Source organism: Notamacropus eugenii, chromosome 3, assembly GCF_028372415.1.
Source record: "Notamacropus eugenii isolate mMacEug1 chromosome 3, mMacEug1.pri_v2, whole genome shotgun sequence".
NCBI classification, from domain to species: Eukaryota; Metazoa; Chordata; class Mammalia; order Diprotodontia; family Macropodidae; genus Notamacropus; species Notamacropus eugenii.
The window spans coordinates 316,083,013-316,105,172 of record NC_092874.1 but is presented as its reverse complement, the minus strand read 5'-3'; the positions used below and the strand labels follow the sequence as shown (position 1 = coordinate 316,105,172).

General features: G+C 39.0%; 1 protein-coding gene across 1 annotated transcript in view; it reads right to left on the bottom strand.

Annotated features, from left to right (window-relative positions):
• The window catches only part of SHB (SH2 domain containing adaptor protein B), a 336,992-nt gene that overhangs the window by 213,919 nt on the left and 100,913 nt on the right, over nt 1-22,160 (bottom strand). The window contains exon 2 of the mRNA XM_072596735.1: nt 8,440-8,560. Coding sequence (XP_072452836.1) covers nt 8,440-8,560 — 121 coding nt within the window. The remainder of the gene's footprint in view (nt 1-8,439; nt 8,561-22,160) is intronic.

Here is a 22,160-nt window from a genome sequence, read left to right as displayed (position 1 = left end):
GTTTTATTATTAAGAAATATTTGAGGTACATCTCAAAAGCAGCTCTGGGCAATACAGAGTTGGGGCTTCATTAAAGAGGTATAAAAATGATAAGGGAAATAAATAGCTGGTTAACAAAATAGTATCAGAATAAGATTTAGATTTCTGGACAACAATTTAAAATAATAGAATAGTGTCATGGCCAGGGATGGAGTACCTCTAACAGGAATTAGCCAAAAAGAAAAATTACTTAGATTTTTGTAGACATAACATAAAGGGCTTTAAATGGAAAAAGAAGAGGAAAGCAGAAACTATGTATATCTAACTAGACTATAAATTATCTAAAGCAGCAGCAATGCAGGAAGAAGTAGAGATGTTCAAAAGTTTACAGGAGACAAGTGACAAGAACAGAGACAGTAATAAAATCCTTGCAATGCTAATATGCAAGTGCATAAAATGTAGAGGCCAAACAACTAGAAACCAGGAAGATTTAATGCGATGGGGCAGAGGGCTGCAGTATGGCTCTGGAAAAACAGACCATATGTGAAAGGAAAAATGTGGATAATGGGGTGACAGAATAGGGCACCAATGAACGTTAACAAGATAAACAAATATAAGGAAATTTAGGAACTAGCATGGTGGAAAACCCAGGGGTGAAGATGAACACAGGAACAGCAGCAATATTGATTGCCAGAAATATATCCTACCGACCACAAAGGCAAGAAGAGGAAATGGTTGAGGAGCATGGCATGGAGGCATGATACAGTATGGACATATAAGACTCGAGTTATCTAAATATCTGCTGGAACTCAGTCTCTGTCTAAAGGAGAACTCATTTTCTGGCATTCTTTAATGATAACTTCATCATTCAAGCAGTGAAAAAAACTGATTCTGGTCTTGATTTTCAACAATGAGTATGGACTTGTTTTGGCGGTAGAAATGATGTGACCCTTAGAAGAAAGTAGATCATTTCATCATGGAATTTGTAATATGGAGAGGAAAGACAAGTACAAGTCTGACATACAATAGATTTTAGAACAGATTTCAAAGAAATCAGAGAAAAGTCAAGTAGCATGGCCAGAAAGATGAGACCCATGAACTAAAATTTTATAGGGTGTGTGAGTTCAGGAGGAATGAGAAACTGTGTTTATTCAGGTCTTTGTGTTGATCACCATTTCATTCCTCTGTTCTCTTCCTCATGAGATAATGCCTCAGCAATGTGTTTTTTATTTATTATATTCAAACAAATTAGTGACAACATATCCAAGATGACTTAAGAGAAGTCTGTGTGAACCTAGAAACTCTGATTCCAGTTTTTCTAAAGGCTTTCTATAGACCAGTGGTACTCAAGTTATGGTCTGGGGATTCCGAGAGGTTCCAAGATCCTTTCAGGGGGTTGACAAAGTCAAAACTACTTTCTAGTATTAGTGACTTTTAATTTCCAACACAGCAAACATGGGTGATGCAGCAGATAGAGTATGGGACCTGGAGTCAGGAAGACTCATCTTCTTGAGTTCAAATCTGGCCTCCGACACTCACTAGCTGTGCAAGTCACTTAGCCCTGTTGGCCTCAGTTTCTTATCTGTAAAATGGCAAACCACTCCAATACCTTTGCCCTAAATGCGGTCATGAAGAGTCAGACATGACTGAAAAATGACAGAATAACAACAATAACAAATGTTGAGAGACATAACACATGTAAACATAAACTCTTGGCGGGGAGGTTCAATAATTTTTAAGAGTGTAAAGTAGCAGTGACACCAAAAAGTTTGAGAATTGCTGCTAGTGACTAGACATTATACACATGTGTCATAATAACATGCTGTGGATGACTTGCTTTTAATCATTTTCACCTGACATTACTAGTGCTTCAAGAGATGTATTTTAGGAAGTATCAGCTGCAGTTTAGTCTGGAGAAGAGAAAACAAGAGGGACATGATTCCGTCACTGATAGTCTGTTCAGTCTTTTTTCAGTCATGTCTAACTCTTGGTTACCCCAACTGGGGTTTTCTTGGAAAAGATCCTGAAGTAGTTTGCCATTTTCTTCTCCAGCTCTTTTTACATATGAGGAAACTGAGGTAAACAGGGGTAAGTGACCTGCCTAGGTCACACAGCTAGTCAGTACCTGAGGGCAGATTTGAACTCAGTCTAGCACTCTATCCATTATGCCACCTAGCTGTCCCACTGATAGTCTAGATGCTTACTCATCTATCCTTAGTCTCAGTTTTCTCTCTCCATAAATGAGGATGGACTATTGAAGGTCCTTTCCATCTCTCAATCTATGATCCTTATGAGAGCAGTCTTTAAGTATGTGCAGGGCTATCATGTGGAACAAGGATTAAACATGTTCTTTTTGAGCCTAAAGAGCAGAGCTAGAAATAGTGGGTGGAAGTTATAAAGAAGTAGCGTTAGGGTCAATATAAGGTAAAATTTATTAACTATTAAAATTATTTAAAAGAAAGCTGTTGGAACAGTTAGGTGGTACAGTGGATATAGCACTGATCCTAGAGCCAGGAAGACCTGAGTTCAAATCTGGCCTCAGACACTTACTAGCTGTGTGACCCTGGGCAAGTCACTTAATCCCGACTGCCTCAAAAAAGGAAGGTTGTTAAAACCCTTTTCTACATCATGGAATTCTCTGGAGATCAGAGAAGTCTATGGACCCCCTTCTCATAATGTGTTTCTTTTTTAAATAATCAAAGGCAAGGAAAGAAATAAGAGAATAAGTGAGTAAGTATGTACGTGTGTGTGTGTGTGTGTGTGTGTGTGTGTGTGTGTGTGGGTACCATGCTAAGTGCTTTGTACAACTATTATCTCAGTTATAGAATAGAGAAAACCAAGATATCATTTTTCCCCCATTCAAGTTCAGAGACCTCCCCAACTCCACCCAAGCAGTCCTTCTGTGGATCCCATGTGAAGAACGCCTGACCTAATGGAATGCCTCATAAGGTGGCAGGTTCTCCCTCCCTCAAGGTCTTCAAGTAAACATTGGAGGACCATTTGTCTAGTATGTTATGGACTGGTGGTTCTTAAACATTCTGGTTTTAGGGCCCCCTTCACACTCTTAAAAATTAGAGGGCCTCAAAGAGCTTTTGTTTATATGGATTACGCTATTCATATTTATTATATTAGAAATGAAAACTGCTAAATTTTTAAAACAATTATTAATTTATTTTAAAATAACAATAATGAAAATTTTATGTTAACAAATAATTCTAACGAAAAATAACTATATTTTCCAAAATTAAAAAAATTCATGAGAAGAAGATTCATGAGAAGATTGTTTTACATAGTTTTGAAAATCTCTTTAATGTCTGGCTTAATAGAAGACAGATGGATTCTCACATCTGCTTTTGAATTAAATTAGTTGGGATATGCTGTTTTGGTTGAAGTGTAACAGGAAAATCCAGCCATACATAGATATGTAGTTGGAAAAAGGAGTATCTCAGGCAAATAATATCTTAGTATTACTACTCAAAGAATTTTGACTTTGAAGATCCTCTGAAACAGTCTTAGGGACCTTCAGGGGTCCATGGAGCAATGCTTTGAGATCCTACTGTGGTAAAGTATATGCTTGCCAAAAGGACTCCTTTTCATATATGAATTGGTCTTAAGGGGCCTTTGAGGTCCCTCCCAACTCTGAAATTCTGTGACTGCCCTTACGGTCCTATCCTTATGTACAATAATCCTTCCTACTTACTTGGCTTTCACTAATTCTCAGCTTGGAATATGATTCCCACTCCAGGTCAAGTCCTACACATCCATTTTTGAAAGGTTTCCTCCATGAAGCTCCCCCCGATATCTTTGCCTTCTCTGAATTCCCGCAACAATTAGGATTTCTTTTGAACACACGTCATGTATCATTGCTTATAATATTATCTGTTACTATTCTCCACTTTATCTTCTTGGCTAGTTCATTAAGTTCCTCCTATGACTATTACATCTAATTATCCTATAACACGGACACTTAGCATAACACTAGGTGACCAGCAAATGCTTAATTGGTAAATATTTGATTCTGGGCTTAAGTATATGAGGAAAGTGCAACGTCCAGAATTGCTGGGTTAGCACAAAAGCATCCCACTCCAGGATCTTCGTTCCACAGGTTGCTGTTCACATGAAAGTTCCTATCGCATTCCACTTGGCTAATTTGTTTTCTGAGGGTCTTCTCTGTGGAAGGAGACCTGAGAGCACATGTGCAGGACTTTTGCCCCCAAATCTTATAATAAAGGCTGAAAGTTTTTGTTCCTTCACTGCCATTATGGTATTTATCAGAAATGAGAACCTTTAACACAGATCCTACAAATAAAACTAGAAGCAGTAAAAAAAGAAAACGTCTCGTAGTTCACACACAGGCTTAGTTAAATAAATGACGAGAGCACAGAATGTCTTTTAGTGGCTGTAACTGCTGTCCTTGCTTATTAATCCAGGATTTGAACTATAAATAACTGGGGGGAACATAAAGATTGAGCCAAATCACTTTATTGTGCTCTGATCATTACCATTACATTTCTGAATTAAGCATTATAGTTTTAAATTGCATTGACTTGAACTGCACATAAGCAAAATGGAAACAATAAAACGTGGTTCTGAATCAGAAAAGTCATGCTTTTCCTTATGTTTTCTCTGGTTTTTTTTTTAATGGCACTGTTCTAAACAGATCTCTTGGCAGGAAGGACAATACAAATCCTGCTCCTGCCCATGGGTCAATAACAAATAATGCAATGAAAGAAACCACCACAAGCCTACTTTAGATACAGCTTTCACTTTAATTCATTTATTCTATAGAAAAAGGATATGTTCTGAAGATAATTTCAGGGTTATCAAGCTGGTATCCTTCATGAATCAGGTACATAAATGCCTGTGATATTTAAAAAAGAATTCAATGAACTAAACCTGACTGACAATTTCAGAAGCCAAGCAGCCAATTGAATATACTTTAACAGAATTCTCACTACTAAGAAATCTTCCTCTCCTACCCTGGCTTCATCTTAGCCAGACCCGGTGCACACAGGCAGAGACAAGCTAAAAATAGCCACTGTACTGCAGCTGGGACAGAAATCACAGTTTCTCTTAGCTGCAAATGCAGGATAGGAGAGTTAAAGGTTTGAGTATGTGAGAGAGAAAATGTGTATGCATGTGTGAGAGAAAGTGAGAGAAAGAGAGGAGAGAGAAGACAAAAGGGAGAGGAGAGGTGAGAGAGAGGGAGAGGGAGAGAAAGAGAGGAGAGAGAAGAGAGGACAAAAGAGAGAGGAAAGGTGAGAGAAGAGAGGAGAGTAAGAAAGAGAAGTGGGAAAGGGATCTGGGAGTCATGTGCATTAAGATGATACCCAGGGAAGCCGATGAGATCACCCACTGAGATTATACAATGCAGAAAAAAAGAGGTCCTGAAACAGAGCCTTGAGGGAAACCCATGGAAGAGGAATCATCAAAGGAGACAGAGAAGGAATGGCCAGACAGGTAGGAGGAGAACCAGGAGAGAACAATGTTATGAAAAACCTCAAGTTTATGTTATGTTATGAGTTAATGTTATGAAAAAAGATATTATGAAAAACTCCTCTCTTGAGAGGAGAGAGTAAGCAGGATGAGACCATCCACAGTACCAAGATACTTCAGAGAAGCCAAAAAAAGGAGGAGGCATGGAATACCAGGATGTGCCTTGTTCCCCACATCTTCATATAATCTCCCTGTTGGTTACTCCCAATCCCAAGAATGGAGCCCCTAGGTATTGCCTATCTCATCATCATGTGTATGGACATCACAAATGGTCCCTTTCCTACATTAGGAGGGAGCAGGCAACAAGGGAGAGGAAAGGACAAACTTGGGTATTTTGGCACGACCAGCTTACCACTAGGTATGATACTGGGTTCCTAGACCACAAACCCAAGTTTTCCAACCCCTCTTTCAAATTCCCAGCCAGCAATCATTTTGACAACCACAAATTTTTAACCAATTTCACGTGACAAACTGTGCCAACTAGCTGGAGCTACAATGGGGGCTGGTTCTGTAAGTCTGGAGAGTCTAAATCAGGAGTGAGGAACCTGTGGCTTTGAGGCCACATGTGGCCTTCTGGGTCCTTGGGTGCGGCCTTTTGATGAGTCCAAGTTTTACAGAACAAATCTTTTTATTAATGGGATGTGTTCTGTGAAGTTCGGTTACCATCAAAGGGGACCTAGAGGGTGACATGTAGCCTTGAGGAGGCAGGTTCCCCACCCCTGGTCTGAATCCAGATCATCCCATGGCTCTGAATGCCCTGAAGCTAAGCCTCAGTTGCTGTTATTGGGTCATTTCCATTGAGTCCAACTCTTTGTGACCCCATTTGGGGCTTCAATGGCAGATACTGGAGCTTTCCATTTCCTTCTCCAGATCATTTTGCACATGAGGAAACTGAGGCAAACAGGGTTAAAGTGACAGCTAGTAAGTGTCTGAGACCAGATTTGAACCGAGGGAGAGGCATTTTCCTAACACCAGGCCTGGCTGGAGTCACTCTCCATGGCACTGCCCAGCTGCCCTTAATAGGGTTCTTTAAAGTTCTTTCTCCAAAAGAAAAAACCAATGAAGCAGGGTTTCTGTACTGTACAAAAGGGAGGATGGATCATGAGATGAGGAACTATTATCATATATAATTTATTTTAATCTCCTATACTTAGCCCAATACTTCCAGGATTTGGTACGGACATTCCATGGACACAAATAACAAATCTTCAGTGACGTAGTCGAGTGTTTCAGGAGTTGCTGCTAAGGCCAAAAACAACTCCTCACCTGCTGGCCAACCCTCTGGTGATGGAGCTTCCCTTAACTTAGCTAGCTAGGCTGGTTCTCAGACATACAATTCATCACCAGGCACATATTCAAAGTCTTTTCAGTCTAGGAAGGGCCTGTTAGAGCTTGTGTCCCATTGGCAGAGCCTTCAAGAGCTCAGTACCAAGCTCCTCACTGGGATAAGCTTTCAGCTTTGGACTTTTTGTGGGAGCTTGAAAGTCTCTATCTAGCATAAAATCTGTATCTAAAACTATATAATCTATATTTAAAACTATACAAAGGCAGTGGCAGCGGTAGTGTCATGGATAGACAAAGCCCCAGAGTTAAGGAAAGTCATAGGATCTTAGCTTTAAAGCTGGAAGGAAGCGTGGAAGTCAAGTCCAACCCTTTAATGTTATGGATGAGAAAACTGAGGCTTGGACAGACAAGAAATTTGCTCAGGGTAAAACATTGTGGTTAAGTACATAAAGGCAGAATTTGAATTTATGTCTGCATTCCATCTACTACACCTCATTCCCATACTGATTCAAGGTCCGGGTTCAAATCCTACCTCAAGGATGAAAAACCTCAAATTTATGTTATGTTATGAAAAAAGATATTATGAAAAACATATACTAGATTGTGACCTTGGACAAGTCACTTACATTCCCGGTGACCAAGGTTCTAAGTTAACAGATAAATTCCCAATTTATACCCACAGAGATTTACATCAGGAGTTCCCCACACCAATAGAGCTTCAAACAAACAAACAAACAAACAAACATCTAAAGTATCTAAAACAATTTTTTATTAAATAGCTTTCAATTACCTGAGGAGAAACAGGAGCAAACTTTTCCTAAATAGGAGCCTGGGAGGCTCCTAGCTATTGCTCAGTTCTAAGCCTAGGCTTCTCAATATATTCACCTTTGCCCAATTACTCCTCAAAGAAGTTGGTTTTCAAAGGGTAAAGTTAAAATCAGGAGGATGGGGATCAGTATTTTCAAAGGATGTCTAAATAAAAACCTAATTTTATGAGTTAATCTCTCCCTTCCACAGCACTTCATAACTCTCTGTTATGTGATACCACAACTGGTCACTGTAGAAGTCACAAAATTAGTCTCTATAAAAACAAACTTATTTCATTATCAATACTTTAGCTAAAACAACATGACAAGTAAAAAAAAAAAAGAAGCATTCCAGAATAGTATTCTAAGAAACAGAATATCCAAAGGAAGTCTCCAAAGTCATTGAAAATTATATATTAAAAAAAAAGAGTACACAGAGAGACATAGGCATACTAAAAGCAGCAAGAGAAATCAAGAATTTTTGGGTGCCTTAGAAACATATTACAGCTTCCTAAATCTCTACTAAATTACTTCAGTGTGTTCTGCTAACATTTAAATTTAAATATTCTCACCACCACTCCCCATTATTGGAAAACAGTCACCAGGAAAACCTGCCTTTCCTTCTCCCTCTTTTCTCTGACCCAAGTCCTTCTCTGGAAACTCAGTTTTTTTTCCTCCAGAACACACTCAAATTTAAGATGGGCTTTCACTGACTTTTCCTTAGGAGATATCAAATGAAATAACCTCATTTGAAACGTGACACCCTACTCCAAATTTCGCACGTGCACACATACACACCCACTGTCTCATCCACTTATTTTCCCTGTAGCTTGAGGTCTGATCTCTTCATCTGCAGGTCACTGGCCATTCTTACCTGTCATGATCCTCTGGGCTTCATAGGGCTCCATGTAGCCAGTGCTTTCCCCCTTTCCTGCTTTATTTTTCAGCTCACTCTTGGCATCAAAGGGATCTGAATAATCATCTGCAATAATAACCTGAAATGAGAAAAATTTCATCTGTATTACTGCTACTGTTTGCTGTTCTATTTGAAAACCAAAAGTTGGACCAAAAAGCATCAGCTAGTAGAGTGCCAAAAAATTAAATAAAGCAAGAGAGTCCCCGGAAGTACATTTCCCAGCGCTTCTCAAACATGCTTTCCTTACTGGACCACAAGGAGTCCCAAAATGCACAAATTCTTCCCTGAAAATAATTATTGTTCAATATTCTTTAATCTCTCCTTTATTCCAGTCTGGAACACAATTATCTCTTGGGTTAGCGAAAAGCAGCTGAGTGAGATCACTGTACTTTGAAACGATTCTTATACCAGGCATATTCCTGAAGGGGAGGCGTTAGCAAAGAACTAGAAACATAGTGGGTGCCCATTAAAAACTGGGGGATGGCTCAAAATAGTATATTAATGTTAGGGAAAATTATTATGCAATAAGAAATGACAAATACAAGGACTTCAGAGAAACATGGGAAGATATGTATGAACATGGTAAACTAAGAGAAATTCAAAGAACCCCATTAGAATGACTTTAATGACATGAATGACAATATCATTAAAATTCTGCAACCACCATTCATGCTCCTTCTCCCAACTGCTTTCATTTCCCAACAGATGATGAAACAAGGACCACTGGTCTGTGGACCAGTTCTCACTGAAGGCATTCTCCCTGGATTGGGATCAGGGGGCCTGGAATTGAAATCTTGGCTTTCCTATTTACTTTCAGTGTGACCTTAAGCAAATTACTTCATGTATCTGAACTTTAGTCTTCCTCCTCTGTAAAGTTGGGAAATTGGTTTAAATGACGTCTGGGGTATCCACAGTCCTAAAATTATGATTCTAAGATGCAGTCAATGAGAAAACAGGAATGGGTCAGATGACAGATAATGAAACATCTCCCTATTCTCACAGACAGGCAGGTGACTACTGGGGCAGAAAGTGTTATACAACTATTTCCTTCTTTGTACTTCTTTCTCCAGTGCCTCGAATACAATAGGTGTCTGTTGGTTGATTAAAAATATTTTTGATTGATTCAATCATCCTCAGATTTAATTACTCTAAAAGGAGTAACTTCTAGTTACTTAGTAACTATCAAAGGAGCTTAGCATTTTTCTTTGCTCAAAATGGAGGGGGAAGAGAATCTATTACCACAAATGTCAGATTTTAAAAGTCATCAATATAAATCATTAAAAATAATAAAATGAAATTACTCAGGGCAGCTAGGTGGCAGAGTGAATGGAGCCCTGGGGGTCAAGAAGAAAGTAGTTCAAATCCGGCCTCAGACACTTACTAGCCGTGTGACCCTGGGCAAATCACTTAACCCCAATTGCTTGGCAAAACAAAAAAGAAATGTAGACACCCCAAAAGTCATTACTCCTGGCTCAGATTTATTGAGTTCACAAACTGTCCTGCTTTTCCATATTCTCAAGAGCATATACATTCACATTCACACACATTCATCTAGACAGTGCATACATATAGAGACAAATCATTAAAGAGGAAGTCTTGTAATATTTTTGGAATAAGATCACTATAGTCTCTAAACTACAGGAGGGCTCTCTCTTGCCCAGTACACAGCTTTGAGCATCATGCTTATCAGGGAGCCAGTAGCATCAATATGAAAAGAAACAAACCTTCTTACAATCTGGCCCTTTCAGTCTGATCTCCCTCAGAACTCTTCCTATCTTTGAAGGAACATGACAAGAGCCAAATCAAAGTAATGGGGAAACAACAGTTACTTGAGGTACTGAGGGCTGATGCCAGTCAGGAAGGCCTGCCAAAATTCTACCTGAACAGGAAAAGCTCCTGCAGACAGAAACTTTACTACCACTGTCTCTCCTTGCTACTTAAAGGGCAGTCTTCTCTGCGGGGATTAGAGAGTGGTCCTGGGCCAGTTCTTCATCTCATCCTCCTTGTAGTAGTACAACCTCTAGTTACACAGGATAGGAAACTGGTATCCTCACCCTTACTTCCTGTAAGACATGTGATTCACACTGGAGCTTAAAGTTTAGATTAAGACCTAGAAAAATTCCTTTTTCTATCACATTAGGGCAAGATATTTGTTGTTTTTCCCCCTTAGTTGTAAAAGAAATTTTTTAATGCTTCACCTGTAGGGTCACCTGTTAATGAAAAAGAGGGTTTAAAAGCTGTTACCCTCTTGACCCACATTCAATTCAGTAAGTGTTTGTCCAGTGCTTAGGCTGTACAATACAAGAGGCAGCATGGGATAGTGGAGAGAGGGGAGGGGAGGTCTTATAGATGGGAAGAACTAGATTTGAATCTTGCTTCTTTGACAGATATAGGCTATGACCCCGGACAAGCCATTTACTGACTCAGGATCCCAGACAATTCTCCAATGAATGAATGAAACACATGAAAAATCATTTATTGAGTGGTTACTATGTGCAAAGACTACAAACTACAGAGGAGCAGCCAACCTGTACTAAAGGAAGGAGTTTCCACAGTGGGAGAACTGCGGCAGAGGGAGAAAAATATGGAAGTCACTGTGTATACAAAGAAAAACATTTCCTGTCCTAGTGGAGTTTACCTTCTTGGGGGGAGGGAAAGGGGAATACAATAGTAAACAGGTAATGCAATTTAGGAAAAGAGAAGGAAGGAGGAAGGGAGGGAGAGAGGGAGGGGGGAAAGAGAGGAAGGGGGAGAGAAAGGGAGAGGAGAAAGTGGGAGAACAAGAGAAAGAGAAGGAGAGAGGGAAAGAGGGAGAGAAGAAGAGGGAAAGAAGAAAGAGAGGGAGAGAGAAAGAGGCAGGAGGAAGGGGAGGGAGAGATGGAGGAAGAGATGGAGAGATGGAGGGATGGAGGGAGAGGGAGAGGGAGAGGGAGAGGGAGAGGGAGAGGGAGAGGGAGAGGGAGAGGGAGAGAGAGAGAGAGAGAGAGAGAGCATTCTACCTAACAACTAGGCGGATAAGGAAAGGCTCTGGGTAGGAAGTGGCACCTTAGTTAAGCCCTGAAGGTAGCTGGGAGATTTGCAAATGGACAGGGGTGAAGAGAGGGGGGGATAAAAGGAGCCTTTGTTTTCCTTCACCACTGCAATGAATGGTTGGTTACTGCAGCTTTCCCAGTGAACTCCATGACAGACCACAGGCTGTCTGTCAGTAATGCACGCAGGCGCTGTAATCAGCAGTCCTGTCAGAGGGTGTCAGCCCAGGGTGCGCTTCACACAAAGGCAACAATGTGCATCAGGCAGCAGTAATTTCTCCTCAGAACAAGAGCAGGTTTCTCCCTAAAAGCCCCAGAGCTAAAACCCCATCCATTTACTTTCCTGATGCCTCCTTGTCAAGAACTGATGGATAGCATCTTGGGCTCCCTGCTAGGCTCCGATTCCAGATGCTGACACCCTAATAGTCTCCTTTCTTTAAAATAACAGCACTAAAATGACATGAAACAGCAAAGGAGCCTAACGTGGATAATGTCTTTTATTTGATATTTCTACTTTGCCATTTGCAGAAAACATTAGGGGGAAAATTATACACGTGAACTGCTGTCAAACAGGATAATATCAGAGGCTGCTTTGGTTTAAATACATTGGTAACATCTTTCAGAGTTCAAGACAGCAGAAGGCAGAATGGATAAAATAATGAACTTTCTCTCTAAGATCTGATCTCATTTTTCTTGTCTCAATCTTTCTTTCTGTCTGTTTCATACATACAACAATATCCTCAAGTCAAGTCAACATGCATTTATTAAGCACCTACTATATGCCAGGCCCAAGGAAAGAAAAACAAAACCCCACAGTCCTGGCCCTCGTGGAGCTCGTAGTCTAATGGGGGACATAATGTGTGAACAATGGAGTACAAACAAATATATAGGATAAACAGGAGATAGTGTCAGGGGGAAGGCATTAAGGTTACTAAGGAGAAGAGTAAAAAGGTCAAGGGGGTGGACTTTAGTTGAGTCTTGAAGGAAGTCTGGGAAGCCAGGAAATAGAGATGTGGAGGGAGAATGCAGGAGAACAAGTACTTTTTAAAGGAAAAAAATGTCATGTATCAGGATAGCACTGGGAAGCCAGGGAAGAAAATTCTGGCTGTATTCAGTCAGAACCAATATATCTGCTAAAATCTGAAGCTCTGCATAATTTGAAAATATTGAGGTTTGCAGAGTATAAATTTAAGCCTTTGTTAACTTTTTCCCCTTATAAAGAGACCCAGGGAGCCAGGCTATATAACATATTCAACCTGTACCTCCTAACTAGAATTCAACCTACAGATCAGAGCTGTCATAGAGCCTCTGGTTCTGATTTCACTTTAAATAAGAATTTACAAATTCATAGAGCTCTATAAAGCAGCTGGACTTCACTGACACATGGTTTTACTTACACCTGCTGACACTTGCAAATCCTTTCTTTTTTTTTTTAAAGTTTGTATTTTTTTTAATAGTTAAGAGTCCTAAAAATAGATTTAAATGAGTTTGTTTCTAAACCTTTAATTGGTATGTTACAGTCAAGAATGATCTTAAAAACTCACCAGACACTAAATTAAATTTTATTTTACCTGCCTTTTAAAAGAATAGCTTCCTAGCTTTAAGGTTAAATTATAATCTGCAGATTGAAATGCTTAGTAAAAGTTGAGGTGAGTAAGCTTTCTACTTACTTGGGCTAGCTACCATTTCCAAGGTGTTGCACATATCAAAGAATTACACGTGCAAACTGATTGCTGTCCAGTTGTGTTTGTGGTGATGTCTGGTGGTAGGAGCCTCCTTTACATGGGGCTGGTAAGTGGCTATGGATTCTTTCAAGTTATAGAAAATTATATTACTGCCTCATGATGTCAGCTTTGGTTCCCACCATGCTTTGTTTTAAATCCTCTAGATAAGTTGTGCAGAATAAGCTGAATCTCCAAATTCAATCAAGTAACTTGATGAACACAAAGCCAAAAATTCTCTTCTCTCTACTTTTTTAACAAGTGAAAGCTATCTGTGGTAAAATGCCTATACTCGTTGGTACCAGTGCTGAGGTACTAGATTACCTGAACTCAAGTGTTAAACTGCATCAGCCAAAAAGGCAGTTGGGTGTCAGATATTGGTTTGGCACCAATATAGTAAGCTCCCTGGAGTGGAAGCCACCTGATTGCCTAAGAAGGGGCAAGAAAAATGGAGCAGGTGAAAGCTTCGGTGCCTATGGGTAGGGGAACTGGCCTAGTGAGTGGGTGAGACAGTCTCAAAAAACAATTTGTCTGCTCAAAAGCCAAAACCAAAACCACAAGAAGGCACAAAAAAGTTGCCTTTCCAAAGAACACCAAGAGGATTAGCTTTATTAACACTTTTACAAGCAAAATATTTCCTGCTGGGAAGGTGGGATATTCTAATCAAAAGCCGCTTTTATTTTAAGGGCACAGACATTCATTATGCTCATCTCTTTACAATCTGATTTAGATTAGGAATACCTGCCTCTTAGCTTCTCTAAAAATGGTAATTACAATCTTTAAATTTCTGAACAGTGTGTACCAATTTCCACTTTTCACATCAGACTGGCTATGTATGATCAGAGTTCAGATGGAGATATGAGGAGCAAAATGCATCAAATATATATAGTGGGAGAGCTAGAAGGCAATTTTGGGTGTGTGTGTGGAAGCATTGTGGATGGTACATTGAGGATCAATTTAATTTTCTTTTTTTTAGGGGACAGTGCCTTTTAAAGAATGCAGTAATCAGTCACCAAAATGGTGTAATAGGAGGACAAGGAAGGTCTCCCATCCCAGTTATATCCTCTACTTAACCTGACACCATGTTTTCAATCCTAGCATTAGGAATTCATTTCTCCAGATTAAGATTTGTCCAGTTCCCCTCCACTAGTAACACTCCATTGTAAAAGGTTATTAGATTTGGTTTTCTAGTTGAAAGAAAAGCACTGAATAAGGGATGGAGGAAAAATAATTTTTAGTATAAAAATTTTTAGTATGGACTGCAACTTAAGACTGACCTAGGAGGGATGCTGTAATGTAGGAGTTTACCATTTTTTTGTATGTCATGGATCCTCTAGGCATATGAAGAATTTTTAACTCATCTCAGAATAATGTTTTTCAATGCATAAAATATGTAGTATTACAAAGGAAACTATGTTAATTATTTAAAAAAATTAAAGGGCACAAACCCAAGAGTTAAGAACCCCCGTCATACTGGGATGCTTCGAGCTGTCAACGGGGCACAACAGACATTACTGGGTACCTTAATGGAAAGGAGGACAAGAAAAGGCTAGTGGCATAGACAGAAGCTATGGGAGAATGTCTCGTACACCCGACACTTGTGTTCTCTTCTGTGTCTGAGATTCGAGAGGTATTTCTATACAAAGGACCAATGCAGAATTTATATTTGATTCTATTGTGACCATGACCCACCACAATGTTGTTAGCCCTCGTAGATAAAAATTAAGAAAAGTAATGCTTTTTTTGGTCGTCAGCTGTGTTACAATCAGTGGCACAGCTTCGCACACTTATTTGTAAACATTGCAAATACTGAATTGCCTTTAACGTCTTATACACAAAGGCTGAAGGAATGAAAAAAAAGCATTTATTAGGCTCTTCCTACGTCCCAGTCATTGTGCTAGGTGCTGGAGATACAAATGGAGCAAGCAAAGGCAAATATAAATACACAACATGGGCTGTCAGACGGCGTAGTGGCTAGAGTGCAGGCCCAACAGCCAGGAAGACTCATCTTCCTGCATTCAACTCTGGCCTCAGACACTTACTATGTTTAACCCTGGGCAAGTCACTCAACCCTGTTTGCCTCGGTTTCCTCATCTGTAAAAAAAAATGAGCTGGAAAAGGACATGGCAAACCATTCTGGTATCTCTGCCAAGAAAACTCTAAACGGGGTTGCAAGGGCTTGGACCCGACTGAAAAAACCAAACAAGTAACAAAAACCTACAAATACAACTGTTCTCTGTGAATATGAAACATGTTCTAATGCCTTTCTATGAATGTCAGCTTGTAACTTTGCATCTTACTCATATCAGATGGAAATGACTGTACTCATTCAAGATACATTTACTTGGCATTTACTTATGATTAAAGTCATAGAAACTCAAAAATTTGTGGGAATTTCTGAGGCCATTATCCAGACCATGGGTCAAGCATGAATTCCTTCTAAAGTATCCTTGACAAGTAGTTGCCCATCCTCTACAAAGACACCTCCAATGATGGAGAACTCCTAGTTCAAATACTGTATTAGATGATGAATTGCAAGCCAACTATACCAGGAAATATCTTTCAGAATAAGATTTTCAAACCTGGAAAGATCCTCAAGAGTTCTTTATATGCCCATTGTTTTTCCTGCTGTTTATTGTTCATCATATAGAGTACTAAATTCATTCATACAACAAGCCTTTTTTGAGTGGGTACTATATTTATAAGAATCTCAAAGTTGGAACAAACCTTAGAGGTCACCTAAAGGTTGCTACAGGCATTATAACTGACTTAAGTGTTAGGAGGCATTTTTATGTATTTTTTACTGAACTGGATCAATAAGATTAGGTATCAGGAAATTAAACGTACTTCTGAATTGAAAAGAAAGCTTCCTCAATAACTTCTTTTTGGTCCAAAATCTAGGATGTCATCTCCCCAAAGTTCATTACTTTCATATGTTATTACTCTGCATTATTCCCCAGTGATTTTTCAGCCATGGTGCTCACTTCTGAGTGTGAAGCAAGATGATTATATTACTTCATTCTCCCTCCTGTCATTCTGCATTCCTCTTACCTGCCCAGCTCAGCAAGTCTGGATGACCTAATAGGTTCCCCCTGCCCCATCTCTAAAATCTAAGACACTAAGGTAATGGCATCATCCTATGTAACCCTGCGGACCAGATCCAAGAATGTGCAATATGGGGATCATGGAGATGTAAGGAAGTCACAATAGTGAACTAGCAGTAGGTGTGGGCCATTTAAAGGATAGACAGCAGGACCTCACACAGGAGAATACAGGGTTTGGATGTTGGGTTTTGCTAGTTCCCTGCTTCATTCTTCGTGGGAATATTTATCACAGACCCACAATACTACTCTGTCAGGTTTCCAAATATATCTTAGCACTGGCTTCACAGAAAAGCTTTCCTTTTTGCAATCATCCTACGCTGGCAAGAGTTAATTAATTAGGCTATGAGGTGGAGTCTTCGCCCACAAAGTACTCCAGATGCAGAATGGAGGGGACTTCTGTAGAAATTATGATCTCCAGATAGAGACGAAGTGATGAAAAGATAAGGAGTCCATAGCTTATAAAAAGCTACTTTGCAGGTTCAAACATGTTTAAATGACTGCACCTACAGGACTGGCACCTGAACTGTCCAGAAGAAAGAGCTGCTTTGTGGAGCTCCAAGCTTTATGCTGCTGCTGCTACCACAAAATGTACTACATGGAGTAAAAATCTGGGAGTTCAACGCTGAGCCGAACCATTTGCTACTCAGTTTACCTACTGGCATTTTTTTTTAAAGCAACCAGAACTGGAAACTTAAAGTATCTTTGTCTTTTGACTTAATTGGTACATTGTCACATTAACTTGATTATATGGTCATTGATACACACACACACACACACACACACACACACACACACACACACACAAACACCCCCATGCTAAAAATACATTATAATGATGCCTGACTAGACATTTTGTATAGCTTTCTGTCTGGGTCTTTAAGTTAATGAAATTATTTTTACTTTACAGTCTTGAAATTTCAAAGCAAAAGAGGGTCTTCAATTTTTTAAATACTTTTTTTAATTTAAAAAATCTATTAAAAAAAGAAAAGAAAAACAAAACTCTTTTAAACATATACACACAGTCATACTCCCACACTGGTCATGTCCAAACAATACATGCCTCATTCTACACCCTAATCCATCATGTTTCACCCAGGAGGTGGGTACACGCTTTACTGGAGGTCCCCTGGAATCATGGTGTGTCACTACACCGCTCAGAGTTCTGAAATCTTTCCAAGTTTTTAATCTTTTCAGTGGTGTTGTTACAGTATCGATTGTTCTCTTGGTTCTGCTCAATTCTCTTTTTTATTTATTCATTCATGTATTTATTTTTAACGTTCTACAATCACTACCAAAAAGCTTATATTTTTACCCCCCCGCCTACCCACCACCACGCCCCTCCCTCCCTAAGACGCCATACAATTCTATATAGGATCTACATATACTTTCCTATTGAATACGTTTTCACTATAGTAATGCTGTATATACCAACTAAAATAAATGGAAGAAATCATATAACAAATCAAAACATAATACACACACACACACACACACACACACGCATGCACACATATACAAACAAGATCTGCTACATTCTGCAAATGAATTCCATAGCTCTTTCTCTGAGTGTGGAAGGCGTCCTGCCTTAGAAAACCATTGGGAATTATTATTATTTTTTTTAAGTTCTTGCGTTATTACGAAGTTCCAAGTCTACCAGAAAAAACTCTCACACACTGTGGTCGTTGCTGTGCACAAAGTTCTCCTGGTTCTGCTCCTTTCACTCAGCATCAGATCGTATAAGTCCTTCCAGGCCTCCTTGAAGTCTTCTTGTTCATCATTTCTTATAATGCAATAGTATTCCATTACATTCATATACCACAACTTATTCAGCCATTCCCCAACTGATGGGCATCCCCTTGATTTCCAGTTTTTGGCAACTACAAAGAGTGCTGCTATAAATATTTTTATACATGTGGGACCCTTTCCTATTTTTATGATCTCTTGGGGATACAGTCCTAGTAGCGATATTGCTGGGTCAAAGGGTATGCACATTTTTGTAGCCCTTTGGGCATAGTTCCAAATTGATCTCCAGAATGGTTGGATGAGCTCACAGATCCACCAACAATGAATTAGTGTTCCAACTCTCCCACATCCTCTCCAACATTTATCATTTTCCTGTTTTGTCATGTTTGCCAATCTTATAGGTATGATGTGGTACCTCAGAGCTATTTTAATTTGCATCTCTCTAATCAAAAGTGATTTAGAGCATTTTTTCATGTGATTATAGATATCTTTAATTTCTTCCTCTGAAAATTGCCTGTTCATATCCTTTGACCATTTATCAATTGGGGAATTCATTTCTCTCTACATTAGTTCATAAAAGTCTTTCTAGGTTTGCTGAAATTGTCCATTTCATTATTTCTTATAGCGCAATAATATTCCGTTACATCCACATACCATAATTTTTTTGGTCATTCCTTAACTGTTGGTCATTACAGTAGTTTTCTTTTCTTTGTAATTACAAAAAAAGCTGCTGTGTTTTTATATGTATGAGCCTTGCGCCTCTTTCTTTAACTCTTTGGGGGTACTGACTTAGTAGTAGTATGGCTGGATTAAAGAGTACAAAACAAATCTTTACAGATTTTTTGCCATCTTGTCTCAGCTGCCTTCTCACCCAGGAAAGTCCCTCTGCCATTGGTGGGTTCTTCTTGAGGCTTGATTTTATGCAAGGGCTCAGGCTCTCTGCTACGCCAGCCTCCATCTTCCTTTGCTGAATTCCTTCTGGGTCCTTCCTACTGAACAGGGGCCCAGGCCAGCTAAGCTTCATTCTCCTGCGGATTCTGCTTTTGCCATGCCCCAGTACTGGAACCTCCTCCAAGCCCAGCAGTTCCCTTTGTGTATTGTTTGCATCCATCAGAACGTAAGGTGCTTGTAGACAGGAACTGTCTTTATTTTTCCTTATATTTTTCTCTCCAAAGCTCAGCACAGTACATGGCACATAGAAAATGTTTAATAAAATGCTTGTTGGTGTCAGCCTTTAAAGATAAAACACGCAATGGCACAGCAGGCAGAATGCTGGACTGGAGGGATAGGAATCCCTCCTGTAGATCTTTACTAAATGGGTGACCATGGGGGAGGCTTCTGGCCTCTTAAAACCAGCTTCCTTATCAGTCTGTAGTATACAGCTCACAACATTTTTGTGAGGTTCAAATGTCATGTATTATGTATGTATGTATGTTCTAAAGTGATCTAGGAAACTTTAAAACATCATAAAAATGCTAGTAATTATTTAAAAGAGAGGCTGCTCCCCACTAGCCTCAAGCTTATTTAAAATAAATCTCCATTTATGGGAGAAAATATTCTATCAGGGTATGTGAACTTTTAGGATCTCTTTCTGAAACTCAGGCAAGCCAGAATGGACTTCACATGGGTTAAAAATAGGATCCAACAAAGCAGGTTCTGTGGGGATGCTGGTCCTAGTTCATTTACTTAGTAATTAAGCTATCTCTGTTTAAAGGACCCCTAAAACCAATTGCTTCTTCAGTATTTTGACAATCTGTCATTTTGTCAGTGGGAATACCACAAGCACAGGTCACAGTCCCTTCATAATTTAGTACATGGTCTTGAAAAGTGGCTATGGTCAAAAATATCACCACCCTGCAATAAACCTAGCAATGAGCTTCTCTGAGCTCAGCTACACTGGTGTACCAAGATCACAGACATAAAAGCCACACATACTACACTGCACGTATACTACATTCCAGCCAGACTGGCTGACTTGCTGTTCCTGGCACAGGATTTTTCCCCTCCTGCTTCTGCTTTTGCCCAAGCTGTCCCCATGGCTGGAAGGCTCTCCCAACTCAATTCAGCCTCTTGGAATCTCAAGCTTCCTACAAGCCTCTGCTCAAGTACTGCTCCTAGAAGGAGCCTTTCCTAATGACGCCTGTCGTTAGGAGTGCCTTCTCTTCCCCAGCTGATTATTTGGTATTTATTTTAAATGCATGTTGTATTGATTTATCTTACACATGCTGTCTCCCCCAGGAGAATTTCAGGTAGTTGAGGTCAAGGATTGTTTCATTTTTATCTTGGATAGCGTATTGAACATGCCTGTTGAATTCAACTGAACATAAGGTTCATCTTCTAAGGCTGCCCAGCATATGATCCACTGGTATTCTTTTCAAGAACTTACCATCATCATAATGCTACAATGAGATACTATGATAGACTCTTCTTGGGGCCCCAATCAATTCAGCATTTATTGAGCATCGAACAAGTGTGATCATGATAATAGACGATAAGGAGTTCATAGGTTCTTAAGAATTTAATCCTATTTCCAAGGAGACTGATTAAAAATATTGAACTGAGAAGACAGAAGAGAGTCAGTCTCCCCTCCTGACAACAAAAAGAAATAGAAAAGAGAATAGAACCCTGAAATAAGAACTTTTGTAGTAAATCTTCAGTCATATTCCTACATTGGCCATGTTCAAATATGCCTCATTCTGCACCATGAATCTATCTCCTTTCTCTCAAGAAGTGGGTAGCATATTTTATTGGAGGTCCCCTAGACCTCTGATATTAAAAAACCAACCAAAATAAAAAATGAACTATGTAAAAAAATGTTGATAAAAATGTTTGTAGCACAACTGAATCATATCCTCAGATGGGTAAATAACACAAAGAAATTAAATGAACATATGCAATGTTAAAAAAGAACATAATACAAAAGGAGAACAAAAATAAGGTAGAAAATTAAAGGAGAAAATTAAGCAAAAATTAAGAGATCTAGTAAAGAAAATGGCCAAATGGAGAATCCAAAAGAAAACTTAAAAAAAAAGCACAGAAACAGTAAACAGTAGACTTAGTACAGTGGAAAACTAATTTCACACAATGTAGACCAGCTGGAAACATAGGCTCAAAAAAAAAATCATTCAATTATCCACGCTACTGAAAAATATTAAGACTCAACTGATAGACCTGGAGGATAGATCATGACACAATAACCTCAGGGATTATCGACATCCCAGGGAGTTTAGAAAAAAAGAGAATCTGGACTTTATATTATGTCCAAGAAAATTTCTCAGAATTAATGAAAACAACTGGTGAAATACAAACAGGAAAATTTTTCTCTTTCTCTCCCTCCCTGCCTTTGTACAGATATGCACGTGCCCCACCACACACATAAAATATAAGAGAGAGAGAGAGAAAGTCCACAAGGAAGAAGCCAAAAGGTAACTAACTTATACACCACATAGTTAAACTCCAAAGTTACAAATATAAGGGGAAAATCTTGCACAAACTTCTAGGAAAAATGAATTAAAAATATACTGTAGGAATGCAATCAGAATCGCTGTGGATTTTCTTAAGGACGACAAGAAAGGATTGCAGAAATTGGAATACAACACTTACAAAATTTAGAACATGGCCCAAAATTGTCTATCAAGAACAGGTGTCCTTTCTCTTTCTTAAGCCATGGACTCCTTTGGCAGTCTGGTGAAGCCCTCCTCAGAACAATTTTAAAACACAATAGATTATAAAAGAAACCGATTCTATTGAAATTGTTATAACACACACACGTGTATATATATATATATATATATATATATGTATATATATATATATATATATATATATATATATATATATATATATATATGTTCAGGGACCCCAGATTAACAACCTCCGATCTAGAGAAAAGAATGTTTTATAAAGAGAGGGGGTAGATATTTTTTAGAAGCAAACATACTTGGAAAAATTTACAGAAAAATATTTCTACTCCATGGACATCCTCCTACAATAAACATGTTTCTCGGTCAAAAAGATAAATATTTATAATAACTAAAACAAAATATATGCTAACAAAAGAGTTTTCATATACGGTATTATCG